Genomic DNA, 22718 nt, shown 5'->3' on the forward strand with positions numbered 1-22718 from the left:
TGGGAGAGAGAGAGTGTGAGAGAGCGAGTGTGTGAGAGCGCGAGTGTGTGAGAGCGCGAGTGTGTGAGAGCGCGAGCGTGTGAGAGCGCGAGCGTGTGAGAGCGCGAGCGTGTGAGAGCGCGAGCGTGTGAGAGCGCGAGCGTGTGAGAGCGCGAGCGTGTGAGAGCGCGAGCGTGTGAGAGCGCGAGCGTGTGAGAGCGCGAGCGTGTGAGAGCGCGAGCGTGTGAGAGCGCGAGCGTGTGAGAGCGCGAGCGTGTGAGAGCGCGAGCGTGTGAGAGCGCGAGCGTGTGAGAGCGCGAGCGTGTGAGAGCGCGAGCGTGTGAGAGCGCGAGCGTGTGAGAGCGCGAGCGTGTGAGAGCGCGAGCGTGTGAGAGCGCGAGCGTGTGAGAGCGCGAGCGTGTGAGAGCGCGAGCGTGTGAGAGCGCGAGCGTGTGAGAGCGCGAGCGTGTGAGAGCGCGAGCGTGTGAGAGCGCGAGCGTGTGAGAGCGCGAGCGTGTGAGAGCGCGAGCGTGTGAGAGCGCGAGCGTGTGAGAGCGCGAGCGTGTGAGAGCGCGAGCGTGTGAGAGCGCGAGCGTGTGAGAGCGCGAGAGGAAGCATGAGAGAAAGCGTGAGAGTAACAGTGAGAGTAACAGTGAGGGAGAGAGAGTGAGTGAAAGAAAGCGAATGAAAGAGAGAGCTGGTGAGAGAGAGGGAGACACTGAGAGAGAGACAGGATGAGAGAGAGACAGAGTGTGTGTGTGAGAGAGAGACACACACACAGTGAGAGAGACAGAGAGAGTGTGTGACAAAGAAAGAGTGAAACAAAGTGGGTGAGTGAAACAAAAAGGGTGATTGAAAGATGGAGACAGTGCGTGCGAGAGCAAACATGCGTGGGAGAGAGAGTGAGAGAGGCAGCGCCCGCGAAAGAGACAAGCGTGCTTGAGAGCGAGCATGAGAGCACGAGCACGTGACAGAAACAGCACATGAGACAGAGCGCGCGAAAGAGAACACATGAGCGGGAGAGTATGCATGAGATAGAGCATGCAAGAGAGACAGCATGCGAGTGAGAGAGCGCGAGAGAGATGGCACGTGAACAAGAGAGCACGTGCGAGTGAGTGGGAGAGGGCACGTGAGAGACACAGTGGGCATGAGAGAGTGTAAGAGAGAGACAGCGCGTAGAAGAACGTGCGATAGAGAACGCGTGCATGAGAGAGTGAAAGAGAGCACAAGAGATAGTGCGAGAGTGAGAGAGCGTGTATGAGAAAGCGCAAGAGAGCGCATGCGGGGGACAGAGTGCGTAAGAGAGGTGAGAGAGAGCGGGAGAGAGTGAGACTGCGTGTATGGGAGAGACAGCGCATATGAGAGTCCGCGAGAGAGCCCATGTGATGGCATGAGTGAGTGTGTGTGTGAGAGAGAGAGAGAGAGAGAGACAGACAAAGTGTGGGAGAAAAAGACAATGTGTGAGAGAGTGTGAGAGAGAGAGTGAGAGAGAGAGAGGGAGGGAAAAAGAGATAGAGTAGGACAAAGTAAGAGTGAGTCTGAATGAGAGTGAGAGACTGAGGATAACATTAGATATTGTCATAAACTTTATTCTTAAAACTCATGTAGATTTGTTCTTGAAAACATTTAATTGAGATTCACAATGGGGCAAGAATACACACACCTATTTCATACAGAATATGCTGACTATGGGCAGTAAAGTGGACACATACATTCCAAATGTGTTTTAAAAATGACTTAGCAGTGCCTGGATTCTTATTCTTGCCAGGAAATACCTATCGGTTTGGGACTGCTGACCATCTCCTGCCTCAGATAAACCAAATTAGCTGGGAAAGTGGTGAGAAGGTACAGGATTCAAGGTTTGTGTTAAGATTTGTAGCTCAGCTGCTAGTTGCTGTGGTTGTGGGTATGTTGGGCAAGCTGGGAAATTGCAGATATTTCATCCCATTTCTGGGAGACACCTTCATACTAGACGATCTTCGCCACATGGATCAAGGTCAAGACCTAACGTGGTGGTATATAATCATCCAGAGTTCAGTTAAAGTACAAGGTAATTGATCAGACTTATCGTGGAAATTGTTAGTTTGTAATTCCAACCAACACCGTACAGCAGCGCTTCACAGGAGGCTCCACAGCACTGAGGATGTCACCTAGAAAAAGGACAAAACATCTGCAAACCAACTTCCCAGCTCAGCGAACATACCCACAACTGCAAGGTCCAGAACTGCAGCACAACAGTAACCCTGTCACAGGGCACAATGCTCCCATTAGGCAGGTGGGTAGAGAATGACAAAAATGTCAGGACAATTGCAGGACAGTTGCCATTTGTTGAGAGTCAAATGCTAGGTTTAATTTACTTGCTTTCTTTTCAGTTTCGGTATATTATGCATTCTCTCTCAACTCGCAACATAGCTAGGCAACCCATTTCTAGCTATTTGCCAATGCTACTGTTTGTTCAGTCACCAGGAGATGGACTTGTTTGCCCAGTGACTCTACCAGCCACCCAACCATCTCTCTTTTTAGCTGATTGATAAACATTTTTTTAAATTTCAAAATATACTTTATTCATAGAAATAAATATTTGGTACCTGCTGCTCTGTGCACTGAGCCACAGATGTAAACTCAAGGACCAGTGCCAGCTCAGAGGTAGTGCTTTTGTCTTGTTGAAGACCCATTCCAGTGACTGGAGCACAATCCGGACAAACCAGTAGCAAGGGAGTGCTGCAATATCAAAGGCACTTTCTTCCAGGTGAGACACTAAGGCTCTCGAGTGATGGAAATATCCAATGTGAAGGAAAGGAGTACAGGACAATACTTTTAACATGGCATATAGGTTATATGGTAATTTATTTAAATTACATTTGAGAGAGCTTGCTATGCTTTCATCGACTGTTCTTTCCGGCAACAGCAACTGTACACAACAAAATGTGATTCTGAAGCACTTTGGGTAACCTGAAGGCGTGAAAGCCTATATCTATGTGCAACTTCGTTTTTTGCTGACCCAGAACTAGTTGACCATGATCAAAAGGTTAGAACCAGAAAAACGAGTGAGCCATGGATGAGCCTTGCTCTGACTTAATTTCGTCTTAAATGACGGTGCCTGGATTTTGGTAGCAGTATTCAACTGAAATAATAATTTTAAAAACTGCCCTTATTTGGTGAGCATTGAATGAAAACAAAGGAAGAAATTGTACTAAGTCCTGGCGATTTCTGTAACTGCAAAATCAGGTAGTGTACATTGTACTGAATGTCATTGCTGGACAAACGCATGGTTATGTGGACACTATATTATCATTCTTGAAAAAATGTACTACATAATACATTTATGCCCTTAATTCACAAAATGTGTGCTCTCTTACTCATGTTTTTTTTAAGATTTCTTGTGCTTACTAGATTGTGACAATAAACTGATTAACAGAGCACATTCTGATAGGTCACGTGGTACCTCCAGGTCAATGTGGAAACCCAAGACGATAAGCTATAGGAGCAGAGTTAGGCCATTTTGTCCATCAGGCCTCCTGCCTCAGTTGATCATTACTGATATATTTCTCAACTCCATTCTCTTCTCTCCTCTCCATAACCTTTGATTTCCTCGCTAATCTAGAACCTCAATGACTTGGCCGCCACAGAAAGCTGTGGCAATGAGCTCCACAGATTCACCACTTTCTGGCTGACAAAGGTTTTCCTCATCTGTGTTTTAGAGACCATTCCTTCACTCTGAGGGTGTGGTTTCAATTCCGTTCTCACCTCACCATGGAGACATATTTGCCAGGCTTCTCAATATTCTCTAAGTTTCAGTCAAATCCTCTCATCCATCTAAACTTCATCAAGCACAGACCCAGAGTTCTCAACCACTCTGCATATGACCAGCTCTCAATCATAAACTTCCTCTGGCGTCCCTCCAATGCCAGTACATACTTCCCTAAATATGGGGCCTAAATTGCTCAATATTCCAAATTCCCTTAGTATGGTTCTTCTCCACAGGGTCTAATCTCTGCTGTGCCTCCTAAATTACCCCAGAAACTCCTGCCATTGCTGCTTCACCATTTCTCTGCTGGACTCCCCTTTCAATCAACTCTAGCCAACTCCCTCAGGTCTTCATAGCTTCCTTTACTCAAGGTAATATTGTTACATCTGATTCAAGCTTCTCCCTCTCCAACTACAAGGTGAATTCTATCATGTTATTATCACTGCCTCATTGGGGGATCCTTCACCTTAAGCTCCTTAATTAAGTCTACCTCATTCCACATCAAATTCAGAACTGCCTGTTCCCTAGTGCATTCCAATACCTCAATGAGTTTCGACAAATTCCTCTTTGTTACCAACCTGATTTTTACGGTCCACATGCAAATTAAAGTCCACTCTGGCTATTGTAATAGAAAAGGCATTTAAGAAAGACACTCTCTCCTGATATATTTTCTGCTCCATGTACTGGCCACTGCTAGGAGATCTGCTTTTAATTCAGAGTCTTTTTTCCTTTGCAGTTCCTCAATCCTACCCAGACAAATTCCAGATATAATGGTCCTATATTGCTTCGTGTTATCAACTTAATTCATTTCTTACTAATGAGCGAGTTTTGCCCATCTGACTGTCCTTTTAATAGGAAACGTATCCTTGGATATTTAGTTCCCATCCCTGACCCCTTTCCGGGAATATCTCTGCAATATCCACAATAGAAGAACTACCAATTACAATCTATGCTGGAGGTTTATTTACCTTCTTTGACATATCACACCTAGTTAAGTACAACACAATCATTCCTGCATTAGGCATCCACTTCTCATAGCTGTTCCTTTACCTGCTGTGCCTGAAGTTAGATTCCTGATCTTTCCAGTCTCTGTCCTATTACTTGTTCTGAAACTTTCATAACCAGACCTGACCCCCCCCCCCCACCGTCCACCCCTCCTTTAACATTCCCCATAATTTTTGGTGAAGTGGCAGAAACCCTACCTTTAAAACCCCATCTACAGCATCATTACAGCATGATTCCACTGGAGCCCCACCCCCATCTGAACAGCTCCCACCTTCCCCAATACTGATGCCAATGTTCTATGAATTTGAACTTGTTTCTCCCACACCAATCTTTAAACATAAACTGTAGGTCTAGCGCAACCATACAATTAAAGATAATTTTAGCAACGCTTGATCTAGGTATTGCTAATGTTAATTAATCCAGCATCCAGAGCCCTTTGGGGAAACGGAGATGCAGAGTTTCATTAGCTCTTGTGTGAACCAATGAATGCAGGAGCTGAATGTTAAAAGTAAACACTTTGAGAACCAAGGAGAAAGCACATCCCATTTTGAATAATGCATAGAGAAATTGGTAATAATTACATTTTCATGAGCATTGCCTACATCACAAGGGTTATTTAAAAAAAGGACTCATTGAAACACAGCATCACAACAAATAAGGTTAAATTAAGTAATAATGACATATTGCAGTATATGGGCGACACAGTGGCTCAGCAGTTAGCATTGCTGCCTCACAGCACCAGGGACCCAGGTTTGATTCCAGCCTTGGGTGACTTTCTCTCAGTGTCTGCGTGGGTTTCCTCCCACAGTCCAAAGATGTGCAGGTCAGGTGAATTGGCCATTCTAAATTGCCCATAGTGTTAGGTGCACTAGTCTGGGTGGGTTACTCTTCGGAGGGTCGGTGTGAACTTGTTTCCACACTGTAGAGAATTTAATCTAATCTAAAACTATTTGAAAGATAAAAACTTTATTCATTAAAAATCTGTTGACGGTTACCTGCAAAGACAAGTTCTGCAAAGCGCTACTAAAGATTAAATTATGAAAACAGCCTACACAAGCCAATGTTGCAATCCCAGTTAAGAAAATGTGTAAAACGGCCAAGGGAGGGTTTGAATTTGAGCTGTCCAAGAAAAGAGAGAAACAGGATTTCGACTAGTAGCAATATCAAGGAGTAGGGCTGGTTCTAATATTTAGGCTTTCCAGAATTAAGTTACAAAATCCAACAAAGGCTAGGTGGATTTTGGAAAAAAGTGACAGTTGATGCTGGTTCAATTCTTAAGCTTTTTATTAACTAAAGCTAAGAGACATGTCTGAATGTGGAGATATGGAGTTAGATTTCAGATCAACTATAGTCATAGTGAGGTAGAATACACTCAAAAAGGGGTAAATTACTTACTCTTGTTCCAATGCACCAAAAAGACCAGCACATTCTTTTTAATTAGACACATCTTAGTCAATCTGTGAAACATTTTATGATGCATCTTATCAAAGGATACATTTCTTACAAATAAATCAAAAACACTACTTAGTTAGCTGCTGAATGTAGAACCATAGAAATATAGAGGCATTTTAACTCAGCATAGTCGTGCAGGATCTTTACCAGAGTAATGAAAAACTCTGCCCTATTCTCTCCTCTTTACCTTGAAGCATTTCCTGTACATCAAGTATTTAACCAATGTTGCATTAAAGATACAATAGCTTATGCCTCAATCATTCTGGTGCAAAGCATTTGAAGGCCGGCCACTTCAAATTGCAAACTTTAACTGGTAAAGGAAACCATTTTTTTAAGCCTTTGAATTTCTTGCCAAAATATTTAGACTGGTACAGCTTTATAACCAAGAATATAGGGGAAAAAAGGAGGTGGTGAAGACAAAGAGGAAATAAACATCAAAGCAACCTGTAATTTGAAGTAAAAAGGCTCATATTCGTACCTGTTGCAATAGCCTCTAGCTAATTACCTAAACTTCTTTATTCCTCATACAAGACAAAGAATCTTGGAATTTACCGTTGGACGAATACAGACTTTGTTCATTCAAGAACTCTGGAATACATGTAACCATTAATAGAAGAATCACTTGACAGCACACACCAAGAATATCGCCTTTATGCAACTTTGTCGTCTGCTTTGCAATGAAGTACCACTGAACAACCTGGGTATATTTAAGCCAGGAATAAGGGAAAGCTGAAGGTGACTATACTGAAGCACCTTATGATAACAGTTTGAAGTACTCTTATTGATATATATTTTACAAAAGGACCTCCACAGAATTTACATAAGGAGATTCCCTTCCCTGTAGTTTGGGGTACAGTAATGTGGAGATTTATAAAAGATCCATTGTAAAACAAAGACAACACATTAAAAACACGTATGAAAAATGGAGAGAAAAGATAAATGCAATCTGTAGGGATGTATTTAGTGATTCACTGTGACAAAATAAATCAATGTTGATTGCACCGTACTTTCTAAAGGTGCAGATTTGTGTCAATCCCAGTTCAGGAAGTACCATACAAGCCATATCAATTAAAAAAAAAGTTGGGTACATAGGTTAGTGGCCTTGGAGACAATAAAGAAATTAATATTTTGGGAGTAGAATATTTCATTAAAACTTAAATTTTTCTACTGAGTATTTTTTCCCCAACTCTGTCTAATTACTCAGACAGATTCATCAAAGTGCACTCTCCTGAGACAATCACAGTTAATTCATTTTGGTGGTGCATTGATCCCTGGTTGAACTGTCTTTAATTAAATAAACTTGCTCATGACTATGACATTCTTCACATTATGAAACAAAAGAAGATCTCACATGATGAATCTTTGGTGGCTTGAGGATTTATTTTAATATAGAAAAATGTCTGCTGCATGTAAGCACTCTTCACTTGTCTTGACTGGAGATTAGTCCCATTGCATCTGAAACTCAAAATTCTACTTTACCTTTTTAAGTTTCCCATTCTTTGTTCCTACGAAAACCACAGAGTGATCATTGTAGACATAGGATGCCACAGATGTCAATCGGTCCCTATCCTCTGTAAAAACTGCAATGCCTTCCACAAGTACAGAGCCCCCAAGGGGTTGGTTTATATCCAATCCACAAAAGTCATCATCAATTGGGACTGGCTGTAAGGAAGAAAACATGGTGTCAGTTTGCAATAACTCATTCATGAGTCACCCACATAAGATATTATAATTTACTGTGAAACATATAGAGAAAGTATCCTGTGAGAGGCGAGTGGAATGATGCAGAACACTGACGTTACAATATGCAAGTGAGAGGACATATCTTCACATTTCAGACACAAGTACTTCATCTCAGCAATTGCAAATGTCCAGCAATGCCGACTGGGCATGCAACAAGCCAGTGTCTCAAGGAGAGCCTAATATAATCTCAGATTTTACTGCCACATTTCACGCCCAGATTAGCAAGTGAATTCTGATAACAATGATTAGAAACATATTGGTCTCTGTCTGCTTCTGATTTATATGGTCATTTCACAATATATCTCTAATCTTGGTTAAGATGAAACATTGGTTATGGAGCAGGCTCATGGGGCTGAATGATTAGATTAGATTACTTACAGTGTGGAAACAGGCCCTTCGGCCCAACAAGTCCACACCGCCCCGCCAAAGTGCAACCCACCCATACCCCTACATCTACCCCTTACCTAACACTACAGGCAATTTAGCATGGCCAATTCACCTGACCTGCACATCTTTGGACTGTGGGAGGAAACCGGAGCACCCAGAGGAAACCCACGCAGACACGGGGAGAATGTGCAAACTCCACACAGTCGCCTGAGGCGGGAATTGAACCCGGGTCTCTGGCGCTGTAAGGCAGCAGTGCTAACCACTGTGCCACCGTGCCGCCCACAATGGTCTCTGCCTGCTTCTGATTTATATGCTCATTTCACATTCAGTCCCATGAGCCTGCTCCACTATTCAATAATTTCTTCATTGATCTGAATGTAATATCAAATCCACATTCTCACTTTGTAACAATAAGAGTGACTATGGAGCCAAATGGTCAGAAAAATTCCATTGGTGTATGAATGTTCTTTAAAAATCAATTGTCCTCACCCAGACTATATGACTTCAATCCCATACCAACATTACCCTATATGAGCTAAAAAGTCACAATTGCCTCAGGGCAATAACAGATAGGCAATAAATGCCAACCTTTCTAGCAAAGCCCATGGCCCAATACAAGAAACTCATGAGTATCATTGTTCTGTAACATCTGAACCTACTTTAGTCTCTGTTGGAGCTAAAGGTTGCCAATCTGAAGCAAAATTACTTCTGACTAATTAAATGTAACCCTTATAGGATAAACATGAAGAAATGGATTTCTTAATCCAATATGTCAGTTAGGATTTGCAGCACTGTTAAGGGTAGATGAACTGAAAGCATAAGGCTGAAGTATTGTGACATGGACAAAGTGGTTTGACTTACAAAGACAGTACTTTCATTTTGTGATAAACCTGGTAAGGTTTTGAAAACTGACAGTAATTACTAGTGTAACAGAAAATGATGTAAAGATAAACACAAATAAAAACACTCTAATTCTCCTTTATCCCAGAAAATACACATATAGCATCAATCCTTTTGGCAGACTAATGACCCACCGTCGAGCTTTTGCCAGCCTACTTTGTGATCAGTCACACAAAGGTGATGGAAGTTGTTCAATTTCCTATGAGGAAGCTCCAAACCTCCATTTAAAACAAGCATCTCATGAGGATATCAGCTTAATGAGACTGAGAGCTCACTGTGTGACACAACATGGACACATTATGTCCAATCATTCCAGGCTAGTGGAGTGACACAAATAGAAAGTAATCAAATGACAATTTCAAAAGATAGCAACAGAATTAAGAGTGCTTACACACCAACATTTACTCATATATTCACTGAATTAATGAACAATATCTCCTCCATGTTCAACGCAAGGCAATAGAAGATACAAGTTGTTTTATTTGTTACTTATATTTGCCCTTTCCAATTATTTTCACTCCCCTATATTTTCCAATGTTCAATTTTGGTTTTAAAATAATTTTCTATTTTCTTTTTCACAGTTATTATGGATTCTGCTGAAGTCAAGCTTGTCCCACTCAACACTTGCAAATGGGGGATTCCATGTCCTCATTAATATTTACTAAAGCATAAAGCTTAAGTTTAATATTTTAAATTAGTTTCATTTTTTTAGTACCCTTCAGTTACCAATCCACCAATCGCAGGACACATGCTTCCACTCAAGCCCTTCACATTTGCATTCTTAACAATGAAGGTGATGGACCTCTTTCTTGGTTTTGATTTCCTCTTTAAAGGAAACTAACATGTAATGTGTGTGTTACAGTTAGAATTCCACTTTAATACTAATTCCACTGCATACGCTAAAACAAGTCAATCTAGATGAAAATCATCTAAAGTACATCTGGATTAGAAATATATTACAGCATCAAATCTCAGTTGATATTCCAGTGTAGTACAGAGGGAAAAATACATTGGTCGGAGGCACCATCTTTAGTATGAGACATTAAACTATTCCGCAGTTATCCTCTCAGGTGGAAGGAGATGACCCCATGGCATAATTGAAAAGAAAATCTTGGGCCTTTCCTGGCTAATGCCTATGGCCCAATAAATATCACATGAACAGATTATCAATACATGATTATTGTGGGAACTAACTGTGCATTCTCCTTACATAGTAATGTGACTGCATTTCAATAGTTTTCTTGGCTGAGTGCTTTCGGGTTTGTACAAAGTTGTGAAACATGGATAATTAATTTTACTTTTGGATAAGCAAAGCAAAAAGTTTGAATTAGTAACAGAAATGTTTCAAAACGGATAGAGGAGAGACCTACCGCATGGGTGCAGCGGACATCCTTTCCTAGTAACCAGTTCAGTTCCAGATTCCCTTCACCACGGTAACATGACTGCAGTCTGTCCTTTATCTGTTGATTAATGTATTTCACAACAAACACACAGAGTGCTGACTCATCTGGTGGATGCTTATATTGCTTTTGACCTTTCGAGAATATGGTGAACAAAACATCATCATCTGTTGAAATATTTAAAGACTTTGCCAAAACACTTCCTGGTTTTGACAAATATGCGGCTTGCAAAAGGCGATATTCAATTCCATTCTTTATGCAGCCCATAGGGAGTGAAACATAGGAATGGAATTTGGGATCTTCTTTGCATAAGCGCACAATTCTGGAAGTGTAGAACTGATCATTTGTGGAGCCAGTAAGTCCTTCAGTTTCTGGTTGTACTGTTAAGAAATACACAAAATTTCCATTGCTAAAACCATATATGTAAAATATGTCAAAGTGCGACACCATAGCCAGGGTGTCCGACGGGATTTTAATCAAGGAAGCAACAAAGTCACTATGTAACACATAATCAAACATAGCAGAAGATTCAGGATCCTGTGGCAATTTCCTACTCGAAATAGTCGGAAAATAGTCTTGCTTGCCATCCACTGCTGTTCCAATGAAGAGCTTGCTGTCTGATCCTTCAGATGAGACAATTACGCCATACATTGTCCCTGTTTCATTAACGCTTGATAAGTAGTGTTCCTTCTTATGCGAAGGTTCTACCAATATAAAGAGATCATCCAGTCGCAGGAGTTTGCAGACTCCCTGAAACAGACTTCCGCAGGCCAGCAACCTATTCTCAGAGTAATCAATAAGAAGCAATTTGTTTACATTGTTAGTCATTGTCAGGGGTTCATTACAAGGCTGAACAATCAGTGGAGGATAGCAAGATTTGTTATCCTCTTCTGGACCGGTTTCATGCTTCAATAACAGCGTTAAGTTGCTTGATAGTTTGTAAATCCAATTGACAGCTCCAACATAAACATTCCCTGTTATACTGTGAACAGCCAAGTGGTTGAGTGTCCAATCCCGATTCTGGATGGGAAAGCTGACATATTCCTTGCTGCTCCATGAGGGCCGTGAAAGGACAATCATGAGGATAGCGAAAGGAGCCACACAGTTCGACATTTTGGGACACACTTTTCTGAGCCTTATTGCAGGAAGTGCTCAATTCTAATTTGTGCCTGAACTTCAGTGTTTACATGACTCTGAAAGGCAAATCAAATGATTAGTATATGCAAGCATGCCACAAAATATCGAATGTTAAATGTATCAATACTTAAAATACATGAAAAATTTGTGCAAGATTTCTCTTTTGAGAGAACACCAGTGTTGCATGTGCATCATGGGCTGTCACCCATCACCTAGCTGTTGTTTCTGCACCAAGGTCAATTATCTTTGGATGGAGGAAGACCCCATCTCAAATCTGCTAAACTGAACTGCACTGAAAATCTCACACCACATTACTAATTACCCCAACTCTACTCCTTACATGAAGGTGACAACTTCCATGTACTACCAAGTGTCATCAGCTGGGATCTGTGTTTCCAAGTCACTGGGACAAAAATATTACAGGTCCAGGATTTCAGGCAATTTGTTGGGAAGCCTCCTAGTTGAATTTCCTGCACTACTTTAATTCTGATTAATATTGCTAATTGTAACCTTGACATAATGCTGTAATATACCATCATACAATGGCAAGATCATTCATCTGGCACTACATTAGGAACTTGCTTAAAATAAATATCTGACCACATCGATAAAATGATGGAGACACGAATGCCTTACAAATCTACATACAAAAACTTAGAGAAATATCAGGAAAAGACAGTGTGTTAAGTCTGGCCCAATCACCCACCTCTTGGTCAATACAAAAGAGATAAAGAATTTTAGTAGATTCTCACCCAAGTGACAACCAAGCAAATTGCAGGCTAGCATAATAACAATCTGCATTTACGTAGTTCCATTAATGTAATCAAACGTCCCAAGGTATTTAAAAAGGCTCATTAAGAGATTATTTGAACAACTAACCGAAAGCTTTGTAAGAGAAACATGTTCTCAAGAATCTTCTCAGGAGAATCCAGCAAAGCAGGAGGTTTAAGCAGAGAATTCCAGATTTTCAAGAACTGAGCAGTAAAGGTTTACTTAACAATAATGGAGTGAATGAAATCACAGATACAGAAGTGACCAGTAGCTATTATCACTAGTCTCTACTGATGCCCATCAACATGAGGAACAAACCCATCCTTGGTGCATGCATTGACAACCAAGTCATGTTGTACAAAGAAAGAATTGTGGTTTTTAGGTGTATATTTAATTAACCTTATCACATCAGAAAACCTATTTGTAGTGTTAGTCTGGTATCAATGGAAATGTTTTTTCCTCAATTCATGAACCACATTTATTAGCATATTTGCATACATTTGTGCTGAGAACACGACACTGACCAAATGCATTGTTTGGATTGTTCGATAATGAAAGACTTTTGCCAGACAGATCATCAATTCCTAAATTATATCTAAATGTGCTAAAAAAAAAATCTACAAGTCATTCTGGTAAAGCACGCATTTCATCAACATGAATTGGCTAGAAGGCAATTGACAAATTGTAGGCGCTACTTGGAAAACATGAACTTTCTGCTGAATGGGTATAGCGGTTTTCTATTAGCGATCTTCTATAGCGTAATTTTTTTATAGTGGTTTTAAATAGCACAATTTTCTATAGCGCAATGTTTCAAAGGAACGCAGCTGCCATGTTATAGCAGAATGACTGTATTTACATCCAACTGCTATCAATGTTTCACATCTATAAACACTCAAATTTCTCTGAATCTTGTTGAATAAAAATGGTAAAAAGTAACGGTCTTGAAACACATCCTGCTGGACTCAACTAAGTTGGTCACACATTCTGTTCCAGAAAATATGCTACAATTCATTAGTATTCTCTTTCTTTGAAGATAAAAACAGAACACATCTCCAATCATCTCTTCTTGCAATTTGTTCAAAGCGAAACTGATAGGCCCTTGGTTTCCTGGATTTGGCATTACCCTATTACACTACAGATGCAACATAGAGCTCGCACCAGTTGATGCCAACTTAAGATCTGAACATGTTGCCTAAGTAATTGAGTAGGAGCTTCCATAACATAGACCCATTTTTATTAACACCATGGACTGATACATTAAAATCTACAGTCTAATCTGCTCTGGAAGCCCTGATTTTAGTGAGTACTTAGTCTTAGCATCAAATCTATACTGTAATAGTGATTATCAAATAAACCCTCCAATCACATCCTAGCCCACACAATTCGTCAATATTTGAGGCAGTCCTCAATGACACCCCCCCTTACTGACAATATACCTAAAAAAACAATTAATTACTACCTCAGCTATGCTCCTCTCCATTGCTCTTTTAGTAAATCCAATAAAGTGTATTTTTGCTTTAGCCTTGTCCAATGCCTACTCCTAACCTTGGCTGAAACATTTGGGCTGCAACGTCCAGGTCCATGTGAATTCAAACAGTGCGTAATGCTCTGATGTGCAAAGAGAAACAATTGCAAATGCCAAAATATTATTTGTAGAATTGCAAGGCTGGTGCATAAGAGTTCGATATCAAATTGAAGTTTCACCCAACAAGCAAGACAAATCTGATATTCATTGAGCCAAAGCAGCAGTCGGTGGCAGAAGGAACATTTCTGGCACATGTGTATCAGTATCAATTCTGTCACTGCCACGTTAATTTTCATTAGGAAGGTGTTCTGAAGTGATGGTGTGCTGCCACTCTCTAGCCAACTCTCAGTGAAAGAAGCTTCCATCTGTTACACTAGCCAGCTGGTCTTACAGACTCAGTATGCGCTCAGCTCCATTCACTGGTGCTTGGATTGAGACTCTGATGTTAAACGGTACCGTCAAGCAGAGTGCGTGAAGACTGTAAAACGAGCTGATTATCATACCAGCTGGAAATATCCTTCAATGGTGGCTGGGTAGCAAGAGTAAAAAGTACCCTTTGAACACCCCCTCTTGAAAATTGAAATGCTGGAGAAAGGATTTTGAGTTTAGTGGAATGTATAATCACCGAAAGGCTTCCAGCAGCCTAAAGTTTCTCACCTGAAAAAAAAAATCAATATTTTCAGAAGCTCTGCAAGCGGTTACACAAGAGCTTTAACAAATCAAACTATTTCACCTCAGTCCTAGCACGGAATTTTAATCTGATAGCCACAAAGCAATGTCAAAGAGAAGGGTAAATGTTGTCTTCCTCATTTGCAAAAAAAGTCAAACTCTTACAAATTATCCTGTTGGTCCTCAAGAGTTGCTTTTATTCAGGTCCAATTTTGAATAGCTTTGATCCACCTGTCAACCCGTCAGACAAAACTGCCCTTAAGACAAACGCTGGGCTTGAGCACACGAACAGCATTGATTGCCACTGTGGTGCTGTATTGCTGAAGATGTCATCTTTGGAGTTGATGCTATGCATTCTTCCAGCTTTCCCTCCTCAAACCCAAATTAACACAGCGGTCAATTGCTGGACTAAGAACTGAAAAGCTGTAGGCAGAAGTTAATTCCTCAAGGCAGGATTAGAGGTAGGAATGCCTGCAAGTTACATCAGAAAATTACACAACTGATTGCCTATACGCTCAAGCCCAGCATTTGTCTTAAGGGCAGTTTTGTCTGACGACTTGACAGATGGATCAAAGCTATTCAAGCCATTTTCGAGCCATTTTCTAACCTTTCAAGCTGCGACACGAATAGTAGCCAGCTGAATTACTCAGCAGCAGTGTAGTGCAGTCAAGGTTTACCACCCTTCACCACTAGCTGATCAGCTTTCCAGAAACGCTGTAGGGTGCCAATATAAACATGGGCTGAACACCCAGAAATTCATCAGATACTGGGGTCCCAAGACTTGAGTTCAAATCTCAACATGGAGCCTTATAGACTAGAGTTTAATTAATCAATTTATTTGTGAAATGGAAACAGGATAGGAAGTAACCTGTATGTTGTCAGTTTGCACTAAAAATACAGTTATGGGAACCTTCCATCCTTACTTGATTTGGCCGAGGTGTGACATGGAATTTTATATCCGGCATGGTCCCGCTGCAGCAAAGTTGCATGTCTGAGATTTGGCACCTGGTTTAAGTTCACTGCAGTGGGGAATGACAAATGTCTTTTGCCTGACTAAAATTGTGATCGGTGTTTGTGGTTTGCAGGAATTGACCCACCTCATCAATGGCTGTGGTTTAGATATTTTGAATGTCAATAAAGAGACCTGTTAGGAGGTACAGCACCTGTTCACCCTTAACCTTTATAACAGTGTAACTGGTACATTGTACTGCCAAACATACCAACACTAATATGGAGATATGAATCCTGAACATGCGTAGAGGATAAACAATAATGCATTCTAATTTGACTGAGTAGCTTATTTCTGTGTTATGTATTTTATGATTACAGATTTAATTTTTTTGAGAGAGATTTGCAACACAAATTGGCATCTGGCAAATATACATTGGAACTGTATACTTGGATCAGAAACCGTCAAAAAATAACACATTCTATTTGCTCAGATTATGGAAAATTCCTGATCCAGGTATAAAATATGCTTAGACCTCAAACTAATTCTAAGGAATTTCATAGTTCACTTTCAAATTTCATAGCTCCTGCACTATGATGTGTAATCAACCAGGCTCCATTTTACAAATGCCAGGAAAAGCTCAATAAAATGTTAAAACGTCACTTTGGCAACTGGTTGCTTTGTTGTCATTCTCTTTATTATAAATATAACTAGTACAATGCCTCTTTTCTATTTTCCCAATTGAGATTATTTTCTTACTTTAATTGTATCTCATGTTCTCTGTTTGAATACAAACTTTACCTCTCATTCCAAAATAGATCAATATCAAACTTCTCAGGAAGTGGAACCCAGACCATTCAAATTTAATTTCTAATTGGCTCAAACAAACTTCAAATATTAATTTTCCATTAATCGAGACTCAAGTATTAAAAGATTGACCAGGTCTTCTCTCAAATAGGAGGAGGTCAAGCTTTCAATGTCATCTTTAAAAAGGTTTATAGCATCAATCAGCAAATTATCTTGTCCATGGCAAAATTGTACCATTAAGACAAGATGCTGTCAGCACTTGGAGTTAAACTGAACATTTACGCCAAATACAACCATTTTGTTCTGAACTGTTCAAAGGTTTTAGTTTAAAGTGCATTGCTGTGATTTATGTTGTTTCAAAAGAATGCATAAATACAACTCCTGACAAAAAATAGAATGATGAAAAAATTTGCAATTGACTATTGCACTTTTTTTTCACAAAACTAGATGCGGATTATTTTGATATTTGACTGTAATGAAGCCTGCTCAGTATGGTTTGAAAGTAGTTTTGCATATGTATTTTTGAGTGATTGAAATACTCACAGGAAACAATGCTTTTTAGACTTCAAGAGGTCACGTGAAGGATTCTTATTTTTCTTCCATTCTGCAAAGTAAACCAATGATTGATTTTCTCCGGTATCCTCAAGATAAGAGGAAATTATTTCACATAGTGAAATGCATGATGGAAAGAAAACAATCTAAATTCACATAAATATTTAACACTCTGGTTACAGATGTCAGCCAGAGTTTAATGGTGCAGTCAGCTCCACAAGTTACATTTTCTTGTTCACTGGTTCAATCTGGCTATTGGTGCTGTGCTAAGCTGCAGCACAGCCACAACCCTGGATGGACATATCCAGGACAATCAGGGCAACTGGAATAATGTTTAAATCTTCAACTGCCAAGCTAATTTAGTTTGTGTTGCCGAACTATCTTTGAAGACTCAAGACCTTTCCTCTGTGCAGTCATTGCAATAATCATTGGCGGCCATTCCCCCAACTATCCATGCCTCCCAGTTCCATGATTCCCTCCCTAAACCTCTACCTGTGAGATTTCCTTAAAATCTGCCTATTTGATCATGTTTCTGTCAATCTCTACTTGCAGTCAAATGTCAAATTGTGATTGAAAGTCTGAAGTGCTGTGAAACATTCTATTGCACTCATGTAATGTCTTAAATATAAGTTATTGCTTTCAATATGCATACACATTGATTCTTGTTACATTACTCAGTAAGTGTTATAGGTAAAAGTGAGGACTGCAGTTGCTGGAAACCAGAGTTTAGATCAGAGTGGTGCTGGCTAAGCCCATCAGGTCAGGCAGCATCCGAGGAGCAGAAAAATTGACGTTTCGGGCAAAAGCCCTTCATCAGGAATCAGGGTAAAAGCTGGTATTGTAGACCAGACCAAACCCCCTCAAAGTGTATTCAGATGATAACCTAGACTCCAACTTTTTCTTATTTTTAAAGGTAAGTGTAAGGTGTTGTGGACCGGATACAATTCAATTGGTCAAATCGCCAGGTTTGAAGCAACACACTTTATTCTTACACTGTTGTTAAAATACAAACAGAAGAAAGAAGAATTGGAAATCTGAAAAGAAGAAAAGATTATTTAACTACTAAACAGCAACTGTTTCAAAATAGTACATTCCCATAAACACACCCTTATCAAAGGAAAATTCAGTAGATTGTCTCACATGTAATTCTCCACTCCAGGAAGAAAGAGTTTCAAGGGAGAACACAGTGGAGGAGAATGAGCATGAGAGCAAGAGCGAGAATGCCAAAGAGAGAGTGAGAGAGCGAGCAAGTGAAAGAAAAAAAAAGAACAGTCGAGAGAGAGCGTGCTCGAGAGAGAGAGAGAGCGAGCGAGAAAGATGCATGCAAGAGAGACAGAGTGCAAATTCAAGCATTTTATTGTAGCAGGGAGACAAGTAAAGCAGCTTTCATACCCGACCAGCTACTAAAAGTTAGACTAAAATCCTGGTTCTGAGGGAGCTTGATCCCAGCTCTTGCTGCTTCTATTGTTCCAACTTAAAAAAAAAACCCAAGGCCTCACAAGCCTTTTACTTTATTGGCTGGGAATAGTCCATTCACTGCTTGTCTCACCCTCTTTTCATTTAATAAACCAGGACAAAATACACAATGTGCATATAACTGATTAGAAATATTTCCAAATCATTCAATTTCACTTTGAAGATAGTGCTTTAAATTAAACAGCAGATATAGGGGGGAGGTGGTGATATCAGTTCCATGGAAAAATATAGTAGTAAAGATATAGAAGAAGGTAGGATTGTTAGTGATGGGGTTGATTGGCACCACAAAGTAAAATGAAGGACAGAATATGCTAACATCATACTGCACCAAGGACTCATAAAAGATAATAGAACAAGCTTAAAGGCTTTGTATCTTAATGCTTTGTGCATTTAGAATAGGGCAGATGAACTGATGGTACAAATCAGGGTAAATCAAGGTCTCAAGGACTTTAAGCTATTAAAAGGGAGGGGGTGGACAGACTCATGATAGGTTAATAAAATTTCCATAACAAGTAATAGAACAGAGACAAAAACCGAAATTGCTTGAAAAACTCAGCAAGTCTGGCAGTATCTTTGGAAAGAAATCAGAGTTAACGTTTTGGGTCGAGTGACCCTTGCTCAAAACCCTGAGTATGGAAAGGGTCAAATATCAAACTTCAGGCACCGCAGATAAAGGGACAACTAGGAGGAGGAGGGGCCAGTCAATGCAGAACTGAGGGTGTTGTACAATAAATACATGCAGTTTACAAAACAATATAAGTGAGCTTGCAGCACAGATCAAAATTGGTGGGTATGATGTAGTGGGCAACACAGATGTAGCTGCACAGGGATCAGGAACCAAGTACCAAAGAACAGACGTCCATCAAAAGGGAAAATGGACGGGTGGGCAGGAGGACAAGGTTGCCTTGTTAGTAAGAAATGACATTAAACTGATAGCACGAGTGATACAAGGTCAGAAGGCACAGCATCTGCATGGATGGAGTTGAGGAACCACAAAGGAAAGAGAGAACCTGAACGTGCATTACACACAGATCTGTTAGGAGTAGCCAAGACATGGGGAAGAAACTAAAGTCAGGAAAGCAAAAAGGCACACAAGAACGGCACGATGATATTAATCATGGGGGACTTCAATATGCATATGGACTGGGAAAAATCAGGTTGGTAGTGAATCCCGAGAAAAGAAATATTTGAATTATCTACAAGTTAGTTTTTGGAGCCACTTTTTAGATTAGATTACTTACAGCGTGGAAACAGGCTCTTCGGCCCAACAAGTCCACACTGACCCTCTAAGAGCAACCCACCCAGACCCATTCCCCTCACCTATCACTACAGTTAGCATGGCCAATTCACCTGACCTGCACATCTTTGGACTGTGGGAGGAAACCGGAGCACCCGGTGGGAAACCCACACAGACAATGTGCAAACTCCACACAGACAGTTGCCCGAGGCAGGAATTGAACCCGGGTCTTTGGTGCTGTGAGGCAGCAGTGCTAACTGCTGTGCCACCGTGCTGCCCGAGCCTGTTGCAAAGCCTGCTAGGGAACATGCAATTCTGGATTTAGATATATGTAATGAGGCAGATTTGATTTGGGAGCTTAAGGTAAAGGAACCCCTAGAGCACAGACCATAATACAATAGAATTCACTCTGCAGTTGGAGAAGGAGAATTATAATTGAGTAAAGATAACTGCAAAGACATGAAGGAGGAACTGGCTAGAGCTGACTGAAAGACGAACGTAGCAGGGAAGACTGTGCCGCAGCAATGGGAGGAGATTTGGGAGGCAATTTTAGACAGCACGACAGAAACTCATCCCAGGGAAGATGAAACATAGTAAGTGTAGGATGAGGCAATCATGGCTGACAAGGGAAGTCAGTGACAGGGAGGCATTGGTGGTAATCTTTCAGGAATCACTGGAGTCAAAAGAAGTCCCCGAGTATTGGGATAGAGCTAATAAAACACCCCTGTTTAAAAAGGGAGGCAGAAGACAGGAAACTATAGGGCAGTAAGCATGACCTCAGTCACAGGTAAGAATTTGGAGGCAATTCAAGATGAGATTGCGGAGTACTTGGAAACACATGGTATAATTGGGCAGAGTTGGCATGGCTTTGCTAAGGGGAGGTCATGCCTGACACATCTGATATACTTCTTTGAGGAGGTAAACAAGCATGTTAGACAATTTGAATTTCCAGAAGGCTTTTGACAAGGTGCCGCATAGAAAGCAGCTAAATAAGATAACAGCCAATGGTGTTTGGGCAAGGTACTGGCATGGATAGGAATTGGCTGACTGGCAGAAATTAGAGTGGGGATAAAAGGTGTCATTTCAGGATGGCAGCTAGTGAATAGTAGAGTTCCACAGGGGTCAGTGTTGGGACCACAACTATTCATGTGATACAATAACGATCTAGCAAAGGAACTAAAGGTCATTGTTGCTGGGTTTGCAGACAACATAAAGGTAGGTGAAGGGACAGGTAATGCTGAGGAAGCAAGGAGTTGCAGAGGGCCTCCAGCAGGTGACCAGAGTGGGCTAAGAAGTGGCAGATGGAATACAATGTGAGAAAATGTAAGATTATGCACTTTGGTAGTAAGAAGAGAGGCACAGACTGTTTTCTAAATGGGGAAAGACTTCAGAAATCTGAAGCTCAAAGGGCTTGCGAGTCCTCATTCAGGATTCTGTCAAGGTTAATGTGCAGGTTCTGTTGGCAGTTAGGAAGGCAAATGTAATGTTTGCATTCATTTCAAGGGCTAGAATACCAAAGCAGAGGTGTACTGCTCACACTGTAGAAGGCTCTGGTCTGACCACATTTGGAATGTTGTGAATGGTTTTGGGTCCCATATCTAAGGAAGGATGCCCTGGTGTTGGTGGGAGACCAGAGGTGGTGTACAAGAATGATCTCAGGGATGCAAGGCTTGTCATATGAGGAATAGTTCAGTACTCTGGGTCTCCTCTCAATGGAACTTTGAGAAGTTTGAGAAGAGATTTAATTGAAACTGACTCAATGCTGAGGAGCCTGGGTACAGTGGACATGGAGAAGATGTTCCCACTAGTAGGAAAGACTAGGACCTGAGAGCACAAACTCAGAATGAAGGGAGGTCGGTTTAGAACTGAAATGAGGAGAAATTTGTTCAGCCAAAAGGTAGTGAATCTGTGGAATTTATTGCTACAGAAGGCTGTGGAGACCACATCATAGATCGTCTTTAAGACAGAGATAGGTGTTTGATGGTATGAGAATCAAGGATTACGGGGAGAAGGTAGGTGAATGGGACTGACAAATATATCAGCCATGATCAAACAGTAGAGCAGACTTGATGGGCCAAATTGGTCTTTTTCTGCCCCTACATCTTATGGTCTGAGCAGAACATCAAACCCCGTCTCCATTCTGTACTGTTCTGAGGCCCACCATGACTGTGCCAATGCCATTCTTATAGCCTTTTTTGGGAAGCATGCATTAAACCATTTGATAATTTATACAATACTGTGCCAGATGGAAGAGCTCTGTTTTCAGATGGGACCGGTTTCAAAATTAGACAATTAAAGACAACTATAGCAATTTATATATAGCAGCTGAATTTGTGATGGACAAATAAAAAAACTGTCCTAACTTTGGAATGAATTAGCTATGCCCCACTTCAGATGCGTGAGGCCATTTGAGATGCAATGTCAAAAAGGTCTTTCCTGACTTTGTATCCAAAGTGTTAAACTATATTTAAGCTTGGGAAATGTGTATATAGTGACGACAATATAGAAATACATCAAGTTATTTTCCAATTCCTTAACATTGTCACCCACATTCCTAATCGTAGCTTTGGCTGGTCAAATTATATTTAATAATAATATCAGTTCTAAATGCCTTCTTTTAATAGTCCAACTTGCACTAGAATGGAAGAGTCTAAGACGTGGGGGTGTATGATTATAATATTTTTCACAATTCTGGCAGCTTGAACGTGCCTTCAGTTTCTGCTTCACTTTTCTGAAGCTTATCTGACCATCTAATAATCTTGTTTCCTTCTACCTGGCAGAGCAAAGTGCCCTAGCACACGGAGCCAAGAGGGAACAGGATAAGAGCCTTCACAAGAAAGCCAGATAAGCACCTGAGGCAGTGAGGAATGGAAGGATGCTGCAATAAGGTTAGATGAAAATAGGTGGGAGGAATCTCATGTGGAGCAAAACCACTAGTAAACATCCTCTGGCCAGAATGTTCTGTTTGTGTGCTGCAATTT

General features: G+C 40.8%; 1 protein-coding gene across 1 annotated transcript in view; it reads right to left on the reverse strand.

The window, feature by feature from the left end:
• Positions 1-22718, reverse strand: part of plxna2 (plexin A2) — a 455048-nt gene that overhangs the window by 381581 nt on the left and 50749 nt on the right. Inside the window, exons 2-3 of the mRNA XM_043716237.1 lie at positions 10585-11807; positions 7664-7846 (exon numbers count right to left, since the gene is read on the reverse strand). Of these exons, the coding sequence (XP_043572172.1) occupies positions 7664-7846; positions 10585-11727 (1326 nt within the window). The 5' untranslated portion in view covers positions 11728-11807. The remainder of the gene's footprint in view (positions 1-7663; positions 7847-10584; positions 11808-22718) is intronic.

The sequence above is a fragment of the Chiloscyllium plagiosum genome, chromosome 26, assembly GCF_004010195.1.
Source record: "Chiloscyllium plagiosum isolate BGI_BamShark_2017 chromosome 26, ASM401019v2, whole genome shotgun sequence".
Classification (NCBI taxonomy): Eukaryota; Metazoa; Chordata; class Chondrichthyes; order Orectolobiformes; family Hemiscylliidae; genus Chiloscyllium; species Chiloscyllium plagiosum.